This window comes from Neophocaena asiaeorientalis, unplaced genomic scaffold (genome assembly GCF_003031525.2).
Source record: "Neophocaena asiaeorientalis asiaeorientalis breed wild unplaced genomic scaffold, Neophocaena_asiaeorientalis_V1.1 scaffold523, whole genome shotgun sequence".
Classification (NCBI taxonomy): domain Eukaryota; kingdom Metazoa; phylum Chordata; class Mammalia; order Artiodactyla; family Phocoenidae; genus Neophocaena; species Neophocaena asiaeorientalis.
The window spans coordinates 2,467,665-2,484,988 of record NW_020175436.1 but is presented as its reverse complement, the minus strand read 5'-3'; the positions used below and the strand labels follow the sequence as shown (position 1 = coordinate 2,484,988).

General features: G+C 50.5%; 1 protein-coding gene across 1 annotated transcript in view; it reads left to right on the top strand.

The window, feature by feature from the left end:
- Positions 1 to 17,318, top strand: part of ZNF395 (zinc finger protein 395) — a 40,366-nt gene extending 23,048 nt beyond the window's left edge. Inside the window, exons 4-12 of the mRNA XM_024767745.1 lie at positions 3,669 to 3,915; positions 5,277 to 5,509; positions 7,904 to 8,013; positions 12,485 to 12,720; positions 13,176 to 13,276; positions 13,988 to 14,267; positions 15,612 to 15,704; positions 16,566 to 16,669; positions 16,894 to 17,318. Of these exons, the coding sequence (XP_024623513.1) occupies positions 3,669 to 3,915; positions 5,277 to 5,509; positions 7,904 to 8,013; positions 12,485 to 12,720; positions 13,176 to 13,276; positions 13,988 to 14,267; positions 15,612 to 15,704; positions 16,566 to 16,669; positions 16,894 to 17,005 (1,516 nt within the window). The 3' untranslated portion in view covers positions 17,006 to 17,318. The remainder of the gene's footprint in view (positions 1 to 3,668; positions 3,916 to 5,276; positions 5,510 to 7,903; positions 8,014 to 12,484; positions 12,721 to 13,175; positions 13,277 to 13,987; positions 14,268 to 15,611; positions 15,705 to 16,565; positions 16,670 to 16,893) is intronic.
- The last annotated feature ends 6 nt before the right edge of the window (positions 17,319 to 17,324 follow it).

Sequence of the window (17,324 nt, the reverse complement as noted above, 5' to 3'; positions counted from 1 at the left end):
TTTTTTTTTTTTTTTTTTTTTTTTTTTTTTTTTTTTTTTTGGGTCAAGATCAGGATTGTTTCTTTCTCTGGATGGATGCTGCCATCTGATGTCTCTAAGTGGCACTGTGGCTTCACTTCTAGCTCAGCGACATTAAACTAAGGGTTTGAGATTCTTGTTTCTGGCTTGAGGCTTCGAGGATGGTGGTAGGTGACTGAGTTTTTAAAACCAAATTAGCACCAAATCAGCTTGGACATTTTTTTTGGTAGTGGTAAAGAATTTACTCCTTAACGTTTTTATTCCTTTTGATGACATACATAGTAAAGCTTTCCAATAGAGTGTTACTAAATATAAAGTCACCAGACACCTAGAGAGGAACTCTGTAGGATGCTGCGATTTTGACCTTTTTCTTATCTCTTTGCTTTCTAGGGAATTCATGGTGGAGATGCCATACTCTCTGATTCTAGCCCTTGAAGCTCTGAGTAAAACACTGATAAAAATGTACCAAACCCTTTTCCTCTGTATTTGCGACTTTATTCTTACCTTTTAAACTTATTTTTACCCTTCACGTTTTGTTATTGTGGAGATGTTTGCTGAGCATACTTTGCTGGGATGGTTGGGAAGGAGGCCAGGAATCGGGAGACGAGAAGATGGCATGGGACCCAAACGAAGCCCCGAGGTACTTCTGGACAAGGGTGAAAAGTAAAGAAGGTTTATGGAACTATTCAAAGAAAGTTTGAACCCGTAGCTGTGGTGCAGTTTTCTCCTGGCGTGGGTGCGGCCAGGGGCAGAGGGGTGGGAGGGAGGAGAAAGGCTGCTGGAACAGTCTCTGGAAATGCCAAGCTTAATGGACAGGGGTGGAGTTAGCCTGATGGGAATTCCAGGTAGGCAAACAGTGTTGGTATTGAGTCCATGAAAATCCTAGTATTTCACACCTGCCACAGTACCGGGGTTATGCTCTGTACAAATCAGTTCCTCGACTAAATACTGACTGGAGAAGTGAGTTACGAGGGAACAGAGCGCATGGGGCAGCAGAGATTCGGAGTGTGCTAGGGTGCCGAGAGGGAATGAGCCGCAGGGTGGCTGAGGAGCTCCGAGCGCTCTGGAGAAGGGGCAGCGTGAGTTTGCAGGGTGCCAGGTCTGATTCTTCCCCTTCCGCCAGCAGACCCAGCAGGCCTGGGAGCAGCTGTGCCCCCTGGTAGCGATCCACCCCTCGAGCCCTGTGCGGATGCGAGGGATTCTGGTTTCTGGGGGTGAAGGGACTGCAGAGTTCTGACCTGTTGTTGGGTGACCAGTGGAAGTCAGTTCTTGGAGAGGAGTTGGTGGGAATGAAGCTGCTGACAAGGGCAACCGGTAGCCTGAGGACCGGGGGAGGGAACCAGGGAGGAGGGTATGCCTGGGGTTGTGAGCACAGAGATTGACCCTCTGGTGCTGGGCAGTACCTTGTGACCCAGGTCGTGACATGGACAGCAGAGATGGAAGTCAGTGGAGTCCAAGGAGGTGAGAATAGGGAAGTAGAGGCCATAGGTCATGGGCCCCAGGCAGAGGGTGTTTGGAAAGAGGAGGGGGAGCATGGTGTCGTCCTAAAAAGACACAGACTTTGAAGTCAGTAGGTCCTGAGGGGCCCGGATTTGGCCTTTTACCCTGACCTTGGTCAAGTCTTTTTTTTTTTTTTTTAATTTATTATTTATTTTATTTATTTATTTTTGGCTGCATTGCATTCCCGTTGCTGCGCGCGGGCTTTCTCCAGCTGCGGCTCGTGGGCTGTAGGCACGCAGGCTTCAGCAGTTGTGGCGCACGGGCTCCGTTGCTCCGCGGCATGTGGGATCTTCCCGGACCAGGGCTTGAACCCATGTCCCCTGCATTGGCAGGCGGACCCCCAACCACTGCGCCACCAGGGAAGCCCTTGGTCAAGTCTTTTAATCTCTCTGGGTCTTTGTTTTTTTTGAGAACAGAATAAGCATGGACACTAATGGTACCTGTGGAATGAGAGAATGCCAGTACCGCACTTAGAGTCTAGCACATAGGAAATGCTCTTCAGCGTTAGGTATGAATACAATGTCTACACATAAATGAGGTGTTAAGAGGTGAGCTGTCCAGATAACCTGGGGGTTATATCTTATTACCTAATGGGGGAGGGGGGGAAGGGATTATTCATCATCTTTAAGAACATGAAAGGTTAGTCTAATACAGAATTATTTAGAAGCCTGTGTCCAGAGGGCTTCTACTGGAACGTTCTCATTGCTCCTTGAAGGTTGATGAGGGGAGTATTAGCATTGTGACTTACAGATGAGGAAACAGGCTCTGAGTGGGGTCCACAGTGCAGCCTGAGGGAGATCTGCTGTGTTTTCCCCGCATCCTGCTTAGCGGGGAGGCTGTGGATCAGGGGTGGGATTTCCCAAGAGCAAGCTTGTTGACTGTTTTGAATCTCTGGGGTCCCATAAGATTGACTTCCTCTTTTCTGGAATGGTATAGGCACCTGAAGGTCAAGGGGTGTCCCCCCACCCCCACCCCTGCCCTGGGGCTCAGAGAGTGCCGGCTCATTAGAGCCCCGCCTCTCAGGCAGGAGGATTTTGACTAAAGGAGCATCACACCAAGCTTTCTGGTGTTGTCTCCTTCCTAGCTCTTCTTCCCTATAAAATGCAGAGGACAGCGCTCCCCAGTGCCCTGCTTTCTGGAGTATTATGCGTGGGGGTGAGCTGATGCCTCTGAGCACGCAGAAATGTTGGGTGCGGTTTCCAGAGCAGCTCCTGTCCATCGTGGGGTGACCGTGCAGAGGCCTGGAATGGTTCTCCTTGGTCCACGTCAGGGCTGTGGCCCTGCGTTTCCGTCAGCCCTGAATGCTCGAGTGGCCTGAGCCCGGAGCCTGTCGAGGGCAGGGTGCAGGCAGTTGGGAGGCGCTGAGAAGACCTGGGTTTGGAGTCAGGAGACCAGATCTCGTTCAGGCTCTGACACCAACTACCTGTACCGCCAGGAATAAGTCGCTTAAGCTCCCCCACATTAGTTCCCTCAAGTGGAAAACAAGGAATAGTTAGCACGGCTCCCTTCTGTGGCTGTTGGCAACTTTGAAGCCAGCTGAGCTTGAGAATCTGAGTGTCTGACAGACCCCCTCCCGCTCTGACTTAGTGCTGTTGTAATAGCATCCTGACCCAGGAAGCGGACGTTGGTGTGTGTGCTGAGATGCTCCCTGCGGGCAGAGCAGTTTCGGCAACACAGCCCTGGGTACAGCCCTCAGGAAGAAGAATAAGGAATCTGTTAAATTTGCAGTGATGCATCCGCCTAAGAAAACACTGTGTGACTTATAAAAGTATGATTGTAGGATAACATGTAATGATACAGTATAACCCACACAGGATAAGTGTAAATTCAGTTTACCAAACCATGATCCCATTTTTGTAGAAATAGAAATGTATAAACCTGTGTGTAGAAGAAAGCTTGGAATGCTTTAGAAACGTGGGTATCTGTGGGAGGCGGCTTCTTGAGGGATTTGTTTTTCTTTGTGCTTATCAGTATATTCTAAATGTCCTACTAGTAACAGGTGTTACTTTTGTAAAAAGAAAAAAGTTGTAAAAGTTACTTTTAAATGTTTCATCCTTTTTAACGGACACTCACGGGTTCCGGCTGCGTGTAGGGCCTCCTGATGCCTCCAGATATGGGATAAAGGACTCTGTGTCCCCTTTGCCTCCCAGGAAAGGCAGCAGCATGGCCAGCGTTCTGTCCCGGCGCCTTGGCAAGAGGTCCCTCCTGGGCGCCCGGGTGTTGGGACCACCCGGGGCTGCCCCACCCTTGGAGCCTCAGGCAGAGCTGCTTGAGGGGGCGGCTCCCCAGCCCTTCCTTGCCTCTAAGGACACGTCCTGCCAGGAGCAGCCCAAGGAACTCCTCAAGGCTCCAGGCACCTCAGGCCTCCAGCAGGTGGCCTTTCAGCCCGGTCAGAAGGTAGGTTGATCCCCGTGTGGACAAATGTCTGATCTCTCCAGGCTTGCGTCTGGCGGCCCAGTGGTGCCCTGAGTGAAACTCTCTGGGCACGGGCTTTAGCACAGACCTTTTCCCTGCAGCCATATGAGCCCTTGGGCAGCAGGCTTCCCAAGGGAATGAGCAGCCCCAGGGCTCCTCCACGACAGTTCTGGGCTCAGGCCTGTTCAGAACCTCAGTTCAAAGCACGGCCAGAGCTGTTTCTCTTAATCTGTCTCAGTTTGCAACTTTATAAAAACAAGGGAAAGAATCTCAGACTTACAGGAGACAGATAAGATTGCATCTTTGAATTACCTTTAGATGTTTGCAAGAGATGAAGGTGTTTGTTTAGTTGGAATGCCATTTGGAGTCCCTTTTCCAGTGTTTCCTCCCCTGTGGCAGGGCTCAGGCATCACCTGTGCCTGATGTTGTCACTAGATCCAGATGCATGGGCTTCTCCTTCATTGCCTTCTCAAGAGCCTCTATGGCTCTGCTTTCTGCCTCTGTTTCAAGGCTTGTGTCGTCCGGACATCTCTTCCCATGAGGTGAGGCCACCTGGCAACTGCTAGGCACCCTTGAACGTAGTCAGCCTACTTCTTCACCACTACCATCGTGCTCCCAGGTAGACTCAGGATTCTCTGAAGGGAAAAATGCAGGGTGTGAGCAATTCAAGGCGATAGTTGGGGACCAGCAGATATATGGGACTTCAGAGGCTAGTCAGGGCAAGAAATCAGGAGGGAGGGACACAGATTCCAAATTCGTTTGATTTGAGAATTTAATCCGTTTACATTTAAAGTAATTAGTGATAGGTAAGGACTTGGTATTGCTATCTTGTTAACTATTTTCTGACTGGTTTGTAATTCCTTTGTTTCTTTCTTCTTCTCTTGCTGTCTTTTTTTGTGTGTGATTTGTTAATTTTTTTTTTTTTTTGGAGTCCTGTGCATTGATTTCTTTATCTTTTGTGTATCTCCTAGAGGTTTTTCCTTTGTGGTTACCATGAGGCTCACAGAAAACATCCTATAGTTATAACAGTCTCTTTTAAGATGATAACAACTTAACTTTAATTGCGTATAGACTCCAAGTTAAAAAAAAAAAAAATCCCAGAAACTGACACCTTTGCTCTCTCCATCTAGAGAATTTATAAGGATTTGTTTTGGGAAGAACCAATCCACTGTGGCTAGTCTGGGTGTTCAGGTGGGAAGCGGGTACCTGGGAGTATCTGCTTGAATTAAAGATGAGTCGGAGAATGCAGTTTGTGGCATACGGCTCCCGGCTCCCAGAACTGGGGACACATGGAGTGAGAACTCCCAAGAGCTGACCACTGGCTGCTGCTCTTCTCTCCCCAGGTTTGTGTGTGGTATGGAGGTCAAGAGTGTACAGGACTGGTGGAGCGGCATAGCTGGGCAGAGGATAAGGTGACTGTCTGGCTGTTGGACCAGAAGTTACAAATCTGCTGCAAAGTGGAGGAGGTGTGGCCGGCCGAGCTGCAGAGCCCCATCCCCCAGGCTCCACCTCCCGAGCAGGGAACCCAGGCACCAGCCTACAGGCCTGTCTCCAGGAACATTGATGTCCCAAAGAGGTTTGTGTGACAGAACCTGGGCTCTGAAAGACACATGGGTGGTGAGGTATGGGGTTTTGGGATGTCTTGTGTTGGGGAAGGAATGTGGAACAACCAGGTGTCTAGTAGTCAAGATATCGGACAAATGGGATACAGTGAGAGGGCATCCTTTTGAAAAGACCCAGAAGGGCGTCTTTTCTTCCCTGTAACTCTATTATGGGTGATATAGCTTTGTCTGGCTAAGGGCTATTTTTTTCTCCTTTCATGCTCAAACTAAAATTAGGTCTTAGTTTTTCATGATGAGAGAGAAAAAAATGGCTTAGATCAGGAGTCAGCAAACGTGTTCAGAATGGGCCAGAGAGTAAATAACGTAGGCTTTGTGGGCCAAATGGTCTCTGTCACAGCTGCTCTGCTTGGCTGTGGTCACGTGAAATCAGCCACAGATAGTATGTAAACAGGCGGGCATGTTGTGCCCCAGTAAAACCTTACTTACGGACACTCAGATTTCAATTTCATGTCATCTCCATGTGTCATGTCAAGAAGGAATATTCTTCTTTTGATTTTTAAAACCATTTAAAAATTGTTAAGCCACTCTTAGCTTGTGAGCCAGGCTGAAACAGGCGGAAGGCTCAGTCTAGAGATGGCAGAGCCCTGGCTAGATATTTAAAACTATCGATGCTGAATGAAGTATGCTTACTTTGCTTTAGAATTTTTTTTTTTAATTATTTTTACTTTTCTGGCCACACCGCACAGTATGCAGGATCTTAGCTCCCGACCAGGGAATTGAACCCGCGCCCCCTGCAGTGGAAGCGCGGCCTTAACCACTGGACCCGCCAGGGAAGTCCCTACTTTAGAATTTTATGACATGATTTTTTTCCCCTGAGAATATGTATATTCTAATTTCTATGTTATATACTTTATGCACATTGATATTTTAAGATTAAAAAAGAAAATCTGCCAATGAGATTCTTTTCTTTGTTTAAAAAATAAATTTATTTATTTTTATTTATTATTTATCACTGTGTCGGGTCTTCGTTGCTGCATGTGGGCTTTCTCTAGTTGCAGCGAGCAGGCTCTACCCTGTTGTGGTGCGCGGGCTTCTTATTGCGGTGGCGTCTCTTGTTGCGGAGCACGGGCTCTAGGCATGTGGGCTTCAGTAGTTGTGGCACGTGGGCTCAGTAGCTGTGGCTCGTGGCCTCTAGAGCGCAGGCTCAGTAGTTGTGGCATACGGGCTTAGTTGCTCCACGACATGTGGGATCTTCCTGGACCAGGGCTCGAACCAGTGTACCCTGCACTGGCAGGTGGATTCTTAACCACTGTGCCACCAGGGAAGCCCCTGCCAATGAGATTCTTATATACAGGATGTGTAAGCAGTTGAGCCCTGCCCCCTGCCCCATCTGTGTTTGTCTGTATTATTGTTATTGACAGTACACCCCGTGTCTCGAGACCAGACCAGAGCAACAAAATTTGTGATTGTCAATTCAGTGGAATACTGGCAAAGAATTTGCCTTTCCATTCTGTGGAAATAAAAATACAAATAATCATATAAAAAGGGGGATGCTGACACATTTAATTACATTACTAGTTTTCGTTTAGCTGCTTCAAGCCCAGTCGTATATTTTAGTGGATCTGAATTGTAAAGAATGCATTGTATAACACAGTCCTTTGAAATAGAGGAGCCACCTAGAAATTTATTTCAGACGGACTTTTCATACTTTAGCATTAACTTATAGATAACTTTAATTTTATTTCCAAATAATGTAACTTTATATGTATTAAAAAAATTATGTGTAAAATTTTATAGAACTCTGCTGTATAAAGCATTGAGATTTTCACTGGAAGATTTATTTTAGTATTTCTGGGTGTTTCGCTCATTGGCTTATGTACCAGGTTCTGTTCACATTCAGAAGCTATCACAATACCTCATCATTAACCTTGGGGGGAAGGGAAGGAATTGGTTAGTGTAATTGTTCCCTCTTAAATTTAAATATAAAACGAGGAAAGGAAGGTAATTTTGGTGATTTTGAATTCTAGCTGGCCGTCTTTTATGCCCATGCTTTATTTCATTGCTTGGACTCATTTTCTTTTCCCCCAAATAAAATTCCTGATTTTAAGCTGCAGACTTAGAGTTAGGAAGGGAATTCAAGGGAGAATGGAACTGCCTCCAGGTGTCAGCAGTGGGATGGGGACCAGCCTGCTTCTGTGGGGGTTGACTGATATTATCAGTGTAGCTCAGAATTGAGTCTTTTTCATGAAGAATGAAGAGAGGTCTGCATGCTTTATTTAACAATATTACTTGAGCACACACTGACTGACTGGAGTCGAGGCATGGAGGGGACAATCTAGGAATGTAAGATGCTCACGTGACCAGCTGTGTAGGGAAGTAACCTTTGGCTCTCACCTGTCTGAATCCAGGAAGTCGGATGCAGTGGAGATGGACGAGATGATGGCAGCTATGGTGCTGACGTCCCTGTCCTGCAGCCCCGTGGTGCAGAGTCCTCCTGGGGTCGAGACCAACTTCTCTGGTGAGGAACGGGGGCACGGGTGGGTTCTGGGTGTGGCAGAGGCCCACGACTGACCTCTTCTGCTTTGGGCAGATAATTGCCTAAGTCGCTGGCCTGGCAGCAGGGTTTCTGGAGTCTCTTCTCCCTGGCATCCCAGAGTGGCTGAGTGACACGGAGTTAGCCGCTTCCATTCTTTTTCCTCAGTTTCCTCCTCTGGGGAGAAGCTTCCTGGTGCATTGTGAAGATGATTGAGCACGGGACTGAGCCACACTGGCCACTTGAGTAAGTTCTTCAATGGGAGTAAGCGAGCGAGGCACTTGTGGGGCTGAACATGGCCAGTGGAGGAACATTGAGTTCTAAAGGTAGAAACTTACCAAATGGTCCCCTAGTGGCCTCAGCCGATTCACTCCCCCGTTACAAGTGCCTGATTCAGCCTTGTAAATTAGTATGGAACAAATGAGCTGAAGTCTAAAATAAATCTAATTGCGTAATACAAATCGATAGTAATTCACAGTAATCGATAGTAATTCGCTATCGATAGTAATTCACAGTAATCGATAGTAATTCGCTATCGATAGTAATTCACAGTAATCGATAGTAATTCGCTATCGATAGTAATTCACAGTAATCGATAGTAATTCGCTATCGATAGTAATTCACAGTAATCGATAGTAATTCGCTATCGATAGTAATTCACAGTAATCGATAGTAATTCGCTATCGATTACTATCGATAGTAAATTGATAGACTTCACAGCAAATTTATAAATTAAAAGAAAATTCTAGCACAACCCCCAAAATACATCACGAGTAATATGGGAGGAAGGAGGGTTGCTGGATATTAGTAGCTTGATAAAACTGGTAGTGAACCTGAAGGGGTTTTGTTTTGAAACTTGTCATCAGGCTGACCTAACTTACTCCCAGGGAATAACTTTTTCATTGGTGAGATCTAACTGAATTGCGAGCTTCTTAAAAGCTTATAGGAAAATACGGAGTCAGCTCTGAACACATACCAGGAGGAAAGTGGCCTTTATAAGCATCCCTCATAAGTAATCTCCCTACATAGAAAATCAGTTGAAGGGGGTGATAAGGCAGACTTACTTGTTTCATCCAAGGCCTGTCGTCAATGGCTAGGCTGCTAGAGGAAGCTATTGCAGTCTGACGGTACCAGTTGTGAGGTAGAGCATCACACACCTGCTCTGTGAGCACCTGGGGGCCACACAGGCAACGCAGGGAGGAACGGAGTCAATCTTAAGTTCTTAGGAAACTCTATGAGTTTAGGAGATGCAGGAGGTTGGTCAACAGGAAGAAGACCCAGGAAAGTGTCATAAAGGGAAAGAAAATCGTTGACTGCAATTCCCATTAGGTTGCGTGTGTGTGTGTGTGTGTGTGTGTGTGTGTGTAATCCATCTACATATGTTCATACACACATCCCAACACCAGCATATACGTATCTTAACTGATAATATGCCATGATATCTTAAGTCCCCTTTGATAAACATTTTTCATTGTCCATTAAAGACTTTTCTCCCCATTACAATATCTTTAAAAAAAAAAACATTGTGGATTGATTGATTGATTGATTTGGCTGCCCCGGGTCTTAGTTGCCGCTCACAGGATCTTTAGTTGTGGCATGTGGGATCTAGTTCCCTGACCAGGGATCGAACCCGGGCACCCTGCATTGGGAGTGTGGAGTCTGAACCACTGGACCACCAGGGAAGTTCCAGTATATTTCTGATCTGACGTTGACGTCAGTGGAGAAATAAGGCCCCCTTGGCAGCTAATTATGTTGACGTATTCTGCAAGGTGAGGTCTCTACAACAACCAGAACCTTGCTCTGATCGTGGATACTCTTTGTGCAGAATCCACCCATTCCCTCTGGTCTCTGTATTGTTAGGATGGCTCTGCATGGGCGTGTAGAGAACAGAGGGGATTACAAGGATTTCTTAGAAGTCCACCATGCGTTTGCAGGGGAGCACTTTGCTTTCATGCTCTGTTGACCCTGCCCTAGAAAATCTTATGACCTAAGGTAGAGCGATTTATGTTCCTCTTACAGGGTATAGATTAATTTATGAGATTCATTTTTTGCTTTGTTTTGTATTTGTCCTTGTGTGCCAATGTGCCAGTGTCATTGTTGAGCCATTTGAATGGTTCCTCGGTGGAAGGCTGCTGTACTGTAGGGCGGGCCTGCCGTTTGACCTGCTCTCTTCTTCTGTCCTGATGCTAGATGTAGCACTTCTGCTCCCTTGCCCTTCTCTCCCTGAGAGGTTTCTTGAGTGGACGTGTGCAAACCCTTGACCTGCTGGCGGCTCCTGAGATCTTTCCTGAAGGGCTACCCTATTTTTAGCCCCATGTGTAGATGTCGTAAACTCTTGGTTTCCAGGAAGTCATTGCTTTGAGACTTGACAGTGACACTTAGGAAGGGCAGAGTTCATCTGTCCCCTTCTGTTTGGGTGGGCTTTTCCTAGCGTGTGAGACTTAATTAAGGAGAGCCTGCGTTGGAAACACGAAATGCTGGGTGTCTAGATCAGCCTAGAAGGGGTTTGGAATATGGAGTGGGATGAGAGAAAAGCGGTGGGATGTTTATCCCGGCCACAGGGGATGTGGTAGACCATCTCAGAATCCAGGGTAAGTAGGCTCCGTGGAATGCTGCCCATGTTGGGAGTTGGGGCTTTTGGGGACAAGGCCACCATACCTGCATGTGTCACAGTTTTCCCCCCTTGCTATTTCCACATATCAAAATTTCAGATTCTCCTATAGTAAAAATTAATACGGATTTATGGTCTCGGCATGGAAGAGTCTGGGTCCGGCCTAAAGCAGCCCGAAGAAAGGCAGCTTACAAACTGAAAATTTGACATGACTCACCTGTGACCTTCCTGTTCAGACGCATTGCTGGGAGCAGGGCAGCGGGTTTAGGCCACGTCGGCTGTGTGGGCCTCCTGTCATCTTGTGATGAGTTTGAACTGCTCTCAGAGCTCGTCTTTCCTTCTCTAAGCGTGTTCCCTGCGGATAACAGAGGAGCCGCCTGGGCCACAGCTGGCTCTGGTAAAGGCTACACCTCCTGACAGCTGCGAGAGCTAGCTGGATGGTTTCTTTTCAGATGCCGGTTTTGATGTACTTGCCTGGGTTTAAATGATCAAACAGGCATTTTTCAAGAAAGCCTGGTTAACAGGCCCTTAACCTGGCCTCTCCATCCTACTCTGCTGCAGGGAAAGCTTCCCAAGTGGTACCCAGCCCGCTTGTCTGTGCTTGGGAGGGAGGCAGGAGAGGCTTTGCCCCTCCCCTCTCCCCCCTCTCCCCCTAACTTTAAAGTGACAAGTACATTTTAATTAGGTTATCTTTCCATTAATAATAACAGGTTTCCCCTGCTCTCTGAAGGTAGAACGTTTCTGTGAAAGCTGAAATGGTACAAAGCGAAGCAATTACCTTAGGACACATGTTGCTAACAGATGCACAGAATAAATCAAGATAAAGCACGGTTGCTCACAGACAGAGTTCAAAGCTATGGTCGCTAGGTGCTGAGGTGCCGAGTGTGGTTCCCAGGAAGGAGCTCAGTGGGGCCACTCTTACTGCTTGGGGTGCGCACTGCCTCTGTCACAGCTCGCGGCAAAACCAACATCGAACGCTATTTTCACCTTTTTTCATAAAGTGAAAACCCTCCTCAGATTTCTTTCAGTTAATGAAAACAGATACTAATGTATGGTTGTCACTTGGTATTTGTGGCGGATTGGTCCAGGACTCCTGCGGATACCAAAATCCATAGATGCTCAAGTCCCTTGTATAAAATGGCATAGTACTTGCATGTAACCTACGCATATCCTCCTGTATACTTTAAGTCACCTCTAGATTACTTTTAATACCTAAAACAATGTAAATGCTGCGTACCATGTAAATAGCTGTAAATACAATGTAAATGCCTTTTAAATGTTGCTGTTTAAATGTTTAATTGGTGTGTGGCAAATTCAAGTTTTGCTTTGGGGAACTTTCTGGAATTTTTTCTTCCTGAATATTTTCAATCCACGGTTGGTTGAATTCTTGGATGCGGAAACTGCAGATTCGGAGGGCCGACTGTGGGTCTTTCATCAAAGGGGAATGGTGTAAAGCAAACTTCCGAAAAGTGGGGGACACCCGCACACAAAATGCAGTTGCAGCGTGTCTGGCGGTCGGATTATCAGCATGGCTGTTGCCAGGAGGTGTCCGCTACAGCAGAGCGGGGCCACCCACAGACAGCGCTGCAATGAATGGACCCATTCCTCATTTTTACCGAAGCTCAGAAAGGGGAGGGGCTTGTTGGGGGGCGGGGCAACATTTTTTTGTCTTTTTGTTTTTCCCCCTTGGAGTGGCAAAGTCAGGCAAGCCAGAGCCAGGAGTTAGATGCGGGAACCCAGACTCCAAACTAGAGTTTCCTGGCCTCCGCCCCGGGCTGTCTGTGCGGAATCCGGAGTGGACCCAGGGACAGGCCCCTGAGCATCCTCTGTCTTGTCTCTGCCTAGCTTCCCGCGCGGCCTGTGACCCGTGGAAGGAGAGCGGCGACGTGTCGGACAGCGGCAGTAGCACCACCAGCGGGCACTGGAGTGGGAGCAGCGGCGTCTCCACCCCCTCGCCCCCCCACCCCCAGGCCAGCCCCAAGTATTTGGGGGACGCCTTTGGCTCTCCCCAAACCGATAACGGATTTGAGACCGACCCAGACGCTTTCCTGTTGGATGAACCAGCTCCCCGCAAAAGAAAGGTACACGGCGTGAGCAGGGAGCTCGGCCATGGAGGGGACGGGCCCCCGGGTCCTGGGCCTTCTCAGGCTCCATCCCATTTCAGCTTTCCTTTGCCGCTTCTCTTTCCTCCTGGCATTCCCAGGAGCCTGTTCCTCCTCTCCAACGCCACGTCCTTGGCCTTCTCACCTCTGCCCCAGCCCTGCCTTCGTTCCTGCTCTCCTGCAGAGGCCTCTGGCAGGCCTTCCTTCCTCCCCACCAACCATCCCCACTCTAGGCGCCAATGCCGGCCCCCGGGACCAGCTGCCAAGTCCAGGCTCTGTGCCCCTGCTTGTCAGTGTCTCTGGTCCCTGGGAAACCCTTTCCTCGGCCTTCTGCTGGGTTCTGTTCGAAGGCAGCTAAAGCCCCCACTGGGTGAGGCTGGGAGGGGGCTGAAGGGGAGGACACGTCCCCCTTACCCCGTCTTCCTTTCCCCCAGAACTCGGTGAAGGTGATGTACAAGTGCCTGTGGCCCAACTGTGGCAAAGTCCTGCGCTCCATCGTGGGCATCAAGCGCCACGTCAAAGCCCTCCACCTGGGGTAGGTACGAGCCCAGGGCCCCTCTGCCGAGGGTGCCGTTCAGGCGTCCTCCACCTGCCGATTCCCCGAGACCCACAGTCCCGAATGCCTCCGAGAAACTGGCCGGCTGAGGGCGCCACCTGTCCCTGGCCTTGTGCCCTGCCAAACAGTCCCTTGGAAAGAGATCTTTGCCGGGAAGGAGGCCCCTCCTGCAGTAGTGGATGCTGAGGCTGTTGATGGGAAGGGAGCTCTCTCCACCTTGCCGTTGTGTCCTCTCACCTCACCGTAGGAAGGAAGGTGTTTCAGTTCTGGACAGATAGAGGGCGACTGGTGAGAGCTTGTTGCTTCCCCTGGGGAAGCCAGGGCTCCCTTTGCACTGACCCCCTGGAGCTGGGGCAGCTTATGGCCAAGGAAACTGACTCAGAGCCCTTTCCCTGAAGGAGAGCAACTGCGAGTGGGTGGGGCCCGGAGAGGACCCGGGGGTTGGAGATCAGAGTCAGATCTTGCGGGAAGAGAAGCCTTCAGTGATGGGGAAAACAATTCCTGTTGACGGGCCAGCATGTAATCCCCTGTGAGCCCACATCAGGAGCAGGGCTCCTGGGTGTCCTGCTGGCCTTCTTCCCAGACTCGCCAGGTGGCCCTGGGCAACTGCTCCCCTCGCGCCTCGCTCTCCCCTGTGTTTGGACCAAGGCAGCATGTCCCTGGTCATCAGTGCGTCTCCCTCCCACGCAGGGACACCGTGGACTCCGACCAGTTCAAGCGGGAGGAGGATTTCTACTACACAGAGGTGCAGATGAAGGAGGAAGCTACTGCCGCTGGTGGCTCCACCGTCGACCCGGCTCCCACCCCCAGCGTGACCAGCCCGCCCCTTGCCGTTCTCCCTCCGCCTCCTCCCAAAGCCCAGTCCTCAGGCCCAGATCACCCTGGCCTGGAGTCCTACCTGCCCTCTGGTGCTCTCAGCAAGTCAGCTCCTGGCTCCTTCTGGCACATTCAGGCCGACCATGCATACCAGGTATAGGGTGGGGACCTGCTGGGAGCTTAGTCTGGTGGCCGTGAGGACTTTCAGCGTGTGACTGTCACTGGTCAGCCTGATCACAGGCCACTGACCACCCCGGCTGAAGGCTGAGTCCTTTGGCTGCATTACTAATCTCTGACTTCTACAAAGAAGAAAAGAAAAATGACCTCATATTCGATAAATATGGGGATTCCAGAGTTCTACCTCAGTGGCCGTCTTGAGCGGTTTTGAGAAATCTGGATGGATCCCTGGGTAACCAGTCTGATGGATTTGGGCTGGGGAACTGGTACATCGCTGGCTATAAAAGGGGATAGAAGAGTGTAGTTGGGTTTCCCAAAGCAAATCCCCAGTTCCCAGAATCGTGTTAAGAAATAATCTGGCACTCAGTTTTTCGAATACCTACTAAGCCTCGGGCTAAGCTTTACGGATAGAATAAGACATAGTTCCTGACCTTGTGAGGTGTATGCTTTAGCTGGAGAGAGAAATGAATGGGTAACTATGGTTAATTTTAATAAGTAATCAAAGTATCTTACTGGAGGCATAAGAAATTGTTGTGGGTACAGAAAGACCGAGCTACTACGCCTGTGGGGTTGGTAAAGCTGTCATGGAGGGAGTGGCATTAGGATGGACTTTACTGCACGTAGTAGGTACTGAACACCCTGCTTGCCACGTGTCGGTTTTCCTTAAAATCCTTGTATGCCTACAGCTTGGTTTTATCCGACTGTAGGCTGATTTGCAAGTTTGTAATTAAAAAGCAGTGTTTTCCATCAGAAAGCCTTTACAGATTGAGCCACCTCTTCTGCTCATTAGAATGAGTGGCCGCTTAGCTATTTCATGTCGGGCCAACTTCAGGTGGCCCTTCGGGCAGCCGGCCAACTCTGTGAGATGGGGCCTGGAGAGGGCGGCTGGTGTTTTTACAAACAACCCTCAACCTGGACGTGCCGCTTCCACGCGGTTGCCTGGGGACGCCAGACCCTTAGCGCAGCCCCAGAAGCTCCCACTCGGAAGGCTTTTGGACTTCTCGGGGGAAACTGCCTCGAGCGTGTTCTCGGTGGGTGATCCAGCCAAGAAGTTAATCCGTGGAGATGATTAAGTCATGAGGCTGGCGTGTACACCAGCTCCGAGAGAAGGGCTCCAAAAGAAGATTGGAGCCTGAGACTCAGGCGACCCCACAGAGTCGGTACTCTCATATTTCTCTTTGGAAGAGCGTTTCGGGGTGTCCCAGAATTCCCTAGTCCGAGGTGTACCTGCTGCTGCAGCCCGTGAGGTCACGGGGGGAGGGCTGGGCCCCGAAAGCTTCCTGAGCTGCGGCCCAGGCTGACGCTCTCTGATCTCCGGCAGGCCCTGCCGTCCTTCCAGATCCCCGTCTCACCGCACATCTACACCAGTATTAGCTGGGCCGCTGCCCCCTCTACGGCCTCCTCCCTCTCTCCGGTGAGTGTGCTCTGAGCCCGTCACCACTTCCAGGGACCTGGTGCCGGAGGCCGCCTCCCTGCGCACACCTCCTGTGCCCCAGCTTCTCGAAGGTCTTTGTGCCCTCGCCACCCCCCCCCCGACCCCCTGCGGGTCACAGGCTCCTGTAGAAGGTGGGAGGGGCGCACCTGCAGAGGAGCGCCCAGATCAAGCAAGTTGATTGCCAAGAAGATCACGGGGCCAGGCGGGGTCTGTGCCCTGTTTAGCCGCGAGCGTCTGTGCGTGCTTGGTAAGGTTTTAATGCTGAGAGGAGAAGGGAGAGAACCTGGGAAAGCTGGAGAGGACGAGGGCGGGTGAGAAAGGAGAGAGGAGCTTGTGGGTGGGCTGTGCGGGTGGATCAGAGGTCCCCAGGCCACTGGGGACCAGCGCCTTAGGTGGCTTGCCTCTGAACTAAAGTAAATCGGAAGTCCTTTTGAACCGTGCTTGGTGGGTTCCAGTCTGAAACTTCTCCTGCAGGGAGGCATCACACGCTGTAAAACGTGCCTTGGAGGTGCCATTGAGGCAAGGCCGTGCCTCGTTTTGCCCCACATATGGTGGCTCCATCCAGATCTGCAGGGAGCAGGCTGCAAGGTGGCCACGCCAAGTGGCTCCCCCTTGCCCGTGGCCCCTACTCCCAGCGGGCGTGTGGCTTTCCAGGCCGGCTCGTCCCTCTCCACCTCCCCTCCCTAGCTGGTTTCTGCTCACCTCTGCCTGGAATGTCCTTCCAGAGAAGGCCTCCTGGCACAAGGCGGGTGTGGCCGGCTGTCCCTGGGGACGGTCTTCTCGTCCTCTCGCCTTGCACGTCTGCCCTCATGCTCACGCCCCTCCCCACCCCGTGCCCAGGTCCGGAGCCGGTCGCTCAGCTTCAGCGAGCCCCAGCAGCCTCCACCCGCCATGAAATCTCACCTGATTGTCACTTCTTCACCCCGGGCCCAGAGCAGCACCAGGTGAGACCCTCTGCTCCCGAGGCCTCCCTTCTGGCTTCGGTCCCCGCCCAACCCTCATCTGCAGGGTCAGAGTCCCAGGGAACCACCCTGGGTGCGGGGGAGAGGCAGCTGGTCCTCTGGTCCCGGGGGGTCCCACCCCTTCCCGCCACCGCTTCTGGCTCAGCCTCGGGCCCGGCCGCGCTCCAGCCAGTGCGTGACTGTCCCCTCGTTGCTCCGTCTTGCAGGAAAGCCCGCGGGGAGGCTAAGAAGTGCCGCAAGGTGTACGGCATCGAGCACCGGGACCAGTGGTGCACAGCCTGCCGCTGGAAGAAGGCCTGCCAGCGCTTCCTGGACTGAGCTGTCCAGCAGCCCTGCCCGACGGCCAGAGGACAAAGGCAGACGCCTCCTAAGCCCTCAGCAGAAACCTAAAAGCTAAAGCGTGGACATTGGGAGTTTGGGCTCTATTGGCTAAGGTTTAATACTTAAAACGTTTTTTCCTCCCTCACAGGAACGTTTTATTTAAAAAAAAAAAACAAAAAAAACCCATGAAAATATTTTTTTCCCCCCTAAAATAGAAGAGAGCCAAAACTGACCAAGGGTATTCTGCAGCGAACCAGAGACCAAAGAACTGATTCCGCTCCCCTCCCCCCGGCCCGTCTCCCTAGGGGATTAGTTT